Genomic DNA, 6,345 nt, shown 5'->3' with positions numbered 1-6,345 from the left:
GGGGCCATTAGTGGATGTATTAGTTGCTTTTTACCTCATTTTTGTTACTGAATACCTGACCAAAACAACAGAAGGGAGGAACGACCAAAGGAAGCAAGGAAGGAGGGAGGGAGGGAGGACGGAGGAAGGGAGGGAAGGAGAGAGGGACTCCTAGCTACATGGTGCGGTACATCACGGAGGGGAATCACAGAGGCAGGAGGTTGGAGCAGCAGCTCACATTATTTCCCTCACTCATTTAAAGCCACTTTACTCCATCACTTATAGTTACTTTTTATTTTATTTTTTTACTACAATCTTAAATTAATAAACAACTTCAACAACATCTGGTTCTGAGTCAATTGTGGAGACAGATGCCCATAATCCCAGCATACAGAAGGCAGAGAAGGGAGAATCAGGAGTTCCAAGTCATTTTTGACTACATAACTCATTTGAGATATCCAGACCGGACTATAGGAGACACTATTTAAAAAAGAAAAAGAAAACAGAATTTTGGATTACCTGTGATGGTCTAACAAGGTGAGAGGCACAAACAAACCCCGGAGCAGTCCACTAGAGGGCAGCAAGTACAAACCAAATTTAATTTTGCCCCCAGAAAGGATTGATGGTATGCCAAAAATATAAATTACAAACATGAATTGTTAAATGTAATTCAAATTCATTTAAAGATGTGAAATAAATGTATGCAAAATGTTTCTCTTTGGAATTAGTGGTGTGGGAGTTCACTAGATTAAAACACAAAAGAATTAGTTCTGGTTTTAGCTCTTACAGTAATGTGACTTGAAGCAATCTAACACTTGCCCTCCTGGCCCACCCTTAAGACATTGCATAGCTGCGCAAAATGACAATGATGTTCTTTTCAAACTGGAATTTCATCGTTCAGTTATTTTTATTATAGTTCAGTCTTTTAGAAACCCTTCCGAATACAGTCTTGGACTTTAGGTCACCCATAATTTTAATTGATGGAGATTCTAATTGAGAAGTACCCACCAGGATATCTTGGAGAGTTTAGAACCCTCAAATATTTTAATTCACCTTTTGGGGGAAATTGCCTAATAAAGTGACATGCTTAATATCTAGTAAGGACAGAGACTGCAGCACTATCTAGAAAAAGGACTGGCTATACCTCAACTACTGGTGCAAAGAAAACAGAAGCCCACAACAACATCCTCACCACAGTCACCTGTATTTAGTTTGAGATGCGTCAGAAACGGAAACGATATTCTAAATTGCATTCTTCACGAGCACCCATGGTTAAAACTGCCAAGTCTAGTGGCAACCGGAACCTTTTCTAAATCCAGTTTGATCATGTAGCCACAGCTTATGCTGTGTTGTATATTTTAATATACAACCTTCTACCCTTGCTTAGAATGTGTTTTCCATCTACATGCACAAGAAAAGGAGTAAATCAGCTTGATAGTGAGTAGAAGTGATGAAGAAAGTCATCCTCAAGACACAGGAAAGCTTATCGGGAGCCAGAACACACTGTCCTTTGTGTTCTCCAGACCGCTGGTCCGGGCAGTTAGCTCGACCTGAGTTAGTGAATGGGGTTCTGGACCCTGTGGATCCGAGGTGGGCTAGCTTTCTCCTCCGTCTCAGGATGACGTCATTAGCATTCATCCATACATCACTATTTCCAGTCTGCTTTCCCTGATGAAAGTGAGGAATATGATTTCAAACTCGGGGCCATTTTCAGACAAGTAACAAAATCCCATTACTTTCAGAGGGTGAGCATGTATTTATTTTTTTTTAGGCTGGATCTCATGTAGCTTATGCTGGCTTTTAACTCCCTGTGTAGCTGAGATGGTCTTGAACTTCTCGTCCATTGGCTTCCACCTCCCAGTATTGAGATTACAAGTATGAGGTAATAGGACCTAAGGTTTGTGCAGTCCTGCAGATAGAACCAGGGCTTTGTACATGCCAGGCAAGCACTGGACCAACACACCCCAATTTCCAGACAATCATGTTAATGACTGACATACTGATGCCCTACATTCAGAGCCAGACTTCTCTTTATTCTGCCCTCATCTGCACAAGGGGGACAGCAGCACTCCCTATCTAAGGCTGCTCTCCAAATGAAACAACTTAAAACTTGTAAATCTATTATTACTGTTACTTAAATATTAAAATGATTTTCACTTCTTTATTGGATTCCCAGCAGGATGGAGCTTAGGATATGAGCAGAGTCCCTGCTTGATGTCATTTCTTCCTGGCCTTTTATTAAAAATGATTTAATTACGCTATTTGTGTGTGTTGGGGTGAGGTCATGCCAGAGGAAGGCCCGTGGGGCTTTTCCCTCTTTATCATGCCGGTCTCAGAATCCTCACTAGATTCAAATCCAGGTGATGAAGCACAGCCGCCAGCTCCTTTCCCCCACTCGGCAGTCTTCCTACACCCTGGGCCTTTCCTATGCAACATCTTAATGCTTCATGAGTAACCGACGCTCTAAATCCCCAAAGAAGCCACGAAATGAACGAACTTTTAAAACGAGGCTGGTCTAATACTGCCTGACATTAACGATCTTCCAGTCTGAGTGTGTGATACACATGAAATAGAATTGCCGTCTACAGTGGGATAGCAGCTGGCTAGCACTATTACATTGCTCAACAGAAATTCCAAGGAGTCTGCCCACACAAAAAGAAGTAACACCTGTTACTGTGATAACCCAGGGTCGTTTCTGCCAGGACTGGCTTGAAAGAAAGCTCTGATTAGAAAAATGAAAACATGTTTATTTTTGTACAAATGGCTGTTAATGTCCAAGAGCCAAGAGGCTGTGAGTGTGGCAGGATAAGGCAACTCTCAAGGTCCAAGAGTTGGGAGTGCCTCAAACCCAAGTGACCTTGAGGGTGGGTTCAAGACCTGAGAGATTGTGGGTGTTTTAGGACCAAGAGCTATGACTGTCTGCAAGTGTCCCAGGTCCAAGAATATGGTGCATCTTAAGACCAAGAGACCCTCAGTGTCCTTGCTCCCACGGAATCTGGGCTCAGAGCAGCAGTAGCGAGCCCAGCAGCAGCTCGCCCTGGCCCAGCGGTCGTCCACGCTCCAGCCCGCGGCCCTTGCTCTCAGCCTTGATGCGCACGGCCAGGCGGCGCAGCTGCTCCTCCGAGAGCCCATCAAAGCAGCAGTCCTGGTCCAGGGCGGCCTTGCGGCTGCGCCGGAGAACGCTGGCGCGCTGCTGGCCCGACGGCCGCAGCACCAGGCTGAGGCGGCAGCCCAGGGCGCGGGGTTCGAGCGCGGCGGCCGGGCCCTCTGCGCGCAACAGGCGGAGGCGGAGACACGCGCTGCGCGGACAGTACTCGGCGGCCAGGCGTAGCGTGCAATCCCCGCGGCCCAGAGCCACGCTGGCCTCGGCTTGCAGGCGCTCGGGGAGTGGGCTCACAGGGACTGGGGGCGCGCAGGAGGCAGCGCGTTCGAGCTTGTCACCGGAGGACGGGGAGCGCGAGCCGGTCCGACCTCGAGGGGCCCGCAGCGCGAGCCTCAGCAGTCTATCTGTGGCGCGCAGGAGGCGGCGTCTGCTGGGAGCAGGAGAGGGCGCCAGGACCCGGGCGGCATCTGGCTTATGCGGAGCGGGGTGCGGGGTGTCCGGGACTTGGCGCGGACTTGCGTAGGTGTGCTCTCGGTGGCGAAGTCCGAGCCTGGGGACCGGGGCGTCTGGGTGGCCGAGGAAGAGCGACTCCTTTCGGCGCGTGTGCGGGCTCTCGAGCAGCGCGCAAAAGCCGTAGGCGGTGCGTGCGCGGGGCAGATGTGACAGCGAGAGGGCGGCCTGTGAGCGCGGGTCCCAGTCAGTGCTACCAGCGTGGTCGTCCATCTCCGCGTCTGCAGCCCAGGCATCGCGCAGCGCAGCCCAAGCTGTGTTAGGCTCCAGTCTCGGTGGGATGCAGAACTCTGGGATGCGGTCAGGAGTGAGCACGTTCACGCATGCAGTGGACGAGCGCGCTTTGGTGCGGCGGCTTAGCCCGGGGAGAAACCCGTCTCGGTTCCTCAGGAGCTGTTCCAGACACCACATCTGGCCGCTGGTCCTGGACCTGGGTGATCCTTTGAGCCTGCTTGCTACATACAAATGCACACCTGTCAGAGGCAGCCTGAAAGAAAGTGGGAATTTCAGTCCTCTTTATTCCACTTCGTCCTGTCCAGATCCTTACATGGCAAAATCTCTCACCCCATTGCAAATTGTTTTCAGAGACTGAGAAACAATCGTTTATCACCCGCCCTGTCTCCAGTCGGCTGTCATGTAATTTGCAGCCGGCTGTAGTCTTCTCCATGCTCACTTACTGGTCCTGTTACCTTTGTCTTTTAACTTGAACCTCTGACCTCAGTGCCAAAAGGCGCTTTGCTTTGTGCATTTGTGCATCTGTTCCCTTAAACCTCTGAAGTCTAATATCAGTCCAGTCAGCGAGAAAACACACACACACACACACACACACACACACACACTCACCAGAAACAGTGACTCCTTTCAACGAGCTTCAAGCCATCCAGGTCTCACAGCCTGGACCGAATTGGGTTCCCATTCTATACCTGGTTTTCGTAGTCAGATGATTTTCCAACCCGAGAGACTTTGAGAAATTCAAAGCGCCCGCGGCAGGTTGATCGCTGCTGTTCTAGGAGAGCTACTCAGGGCTTTTATACCAGCTGTCGCAGTGCTGCCTGGTAACCTGACGCCTGGTCCTCCCAGGTTTCTCTGCCACGTGGATGAACTTGCTGATCTGATCCCACAGAAGGCTGTTCTGTGATTGGACCCTTTCTCTTCCAAAACTCTGAACAAATTTGTTTCCTCACGTGCAAAATAGGATTAAGTCTGGATCACGTCGCAGTTCTTGTGAGGACGGAGAAACAAAATGAACAGAAGCGCACAGAAGCACTCACTCAACATGCCCCATTTGAAAGAAGCCAGAAGTCGGGTTTGTCTCACCCAATGATTTTTCTCATAGACAATCTTCTTGCTGCCTAGCATTGAAAGTTCTTCACTTTCTGCATTCAGTTCTGATTTTAGAGGTCCTTTCTCTGTGGATTTTTAATCAGTCTGGGTTGTGGGATTGAGGGGGGAAGCTTTTGGGATTCCGGAAACATTCCATGTTTGTCTTGGGTGGGGTTAAAAGGGTGTATTCCCGCGTGAAGAAATCATCTAATGTACACTTAAGATTAAAGATATATCTATATCAATTAAAAAACCACAAGCTTCGGAAGAAGGGTGCTAATTTTTAATTAGGGAAATATACTTCAAACATCTAGCCATTGGCATTATCCTTTGGAGACACACACCAATCATATCTGACCTTTGGAGACTGTACCCCTCTAAGACCCCCATCCCTTTCTCTTGAAAACTGGTGTTATCCTTCAAGAGAGTTGTTTGCAGCTTGAGCTGAAAGAGGTCCTGAGACATTTCAGTTAGAGGTTGGACACAGGATGTTTCTTAGATGCTCCCTTGTGAATGAATGGCCCCTCTAAGCAGTGTTGAATGAATTATGTTGAATTCAGGCAGAGGGGGTTTCAGTTTGGGGCATGTCGTGTGTGTTTTGTATCCAGGACGCACAGACAATGTGCTAGAAGACTTTGTCTCTAGAGTTGTCACAGAGACCTAGGAATCAGATTATCCATATTTTATAAGCAGCAGCAGCAGCAAAACACACACACACACACACACACACACACACACACACACACACACAGCCCTTCAGAGGTGAAATAACTTACCCATAGTCATCAAGGAAAGGAAATGAAAGGAATGTCCACTAATGGGTAGTAAATGAGTTATTGGGGCTTAAGGTATATTATTATGCAGTGTGTATGTAACATAGCAAATGCTAAAGACGCAGAAGCGATGAATATCAGTATTGTTATTAACATTGAGAGTGGGAACACTGACAATAGTTAAGAAGATTGTGTCTGAAGTCATGACAAATTTGGATTCCAGAATAGTAGCTTCTTATGAGCAAGTTACCAAATGTTTCTGAGCCTTGGTATCCAAGGTAAAGACCACGATAATACACATTACTGGTTTGCCCTCAGATAAAATAGATACTCCAAAGGAGCAGTTCTACATAGGCCCTGATGTACATAATGTCAGTTGCTATGTTCACTGTGATTTAGGTAAATGCTCCTTAGTTCATTCACGTGTGTAAAGCAGAATTTATCAAAGGCTTCCTGGGTTTTAACCACCATGGGAGATACATGAATCCAGGCTGTACCAGATCCTATCAGCTTATGTGCAACTCTTAGAAGAGAAAGGGAATGGTAAAGTTGAAACATTTAAATTCCATCTAAGTAGGGCAGTAGCAAAAATGAAAAAAAAAACACAAAAAAAATTTTGTTCTTAATATGTATATATGCACATGAATGCATGCATAC

The 6,345-nt window shown here is 47.2% G+C and overlaps 1 protein-coding gene across 1 annotated transcript; it reads right to left on the bottom strand.

Moving 5' to 3' along the window:
* Positions 1-2,774: 2,774 nt before the first annotated feature.
* Positions 2,775-4,577, bottom strand: C2cd4a (C2 calcium dependent domain containing 4A). The gene is made up of 2 exons (XM_075967756.1): positions 4,516-4,577; positions 2,775-4,079 (listed from the first exon to the last, which is right to left on the bottom strand). Exon 2 carries the CDS (start codon positions 4,001-4,003, stop codon positions 2,981-2,983), a length of 1,023 nt encoding a protein of 340 aa, XP_075823871.1. The 5' UTR covers positions 4,004-4,079; positions 4,516-4,577; the 3' UTR covers positions 2,775-2,980.
* Positions 4,578-6,345: the final 1,768 nt, after the last annotated feature.

This window comes from Microtus pennsylvanicus, chromosome 3 (assembly GCF_037038515.1).
Source record: "Microtus pennsylvanicus isolate mMicPen1 chromosome 3, mMicPen1.hap1, whole genome shotgun sequence".
Classification (NCBI taxonomy): domain Eukaryota; kingdom Metazoa; phylum Chordata; class Mammalia; order Rodentia; family Cricetidae; genus Microtus; species Microtus pennsylvanicus.
Note: the sequence above shows the minus strand (reverse complement) of the source record. Positions and strands in the feature narration are given on the sequence as shown.

Coding starts and splice junctions, on each gene's coding strand:
- C2cd4a (XM_075967756.1), bottom strand. CDS start 4,003: ATGTGGTGTCTGGAACAGCTCCTGAGGAACCGAGACGGGTTTCTCCCC.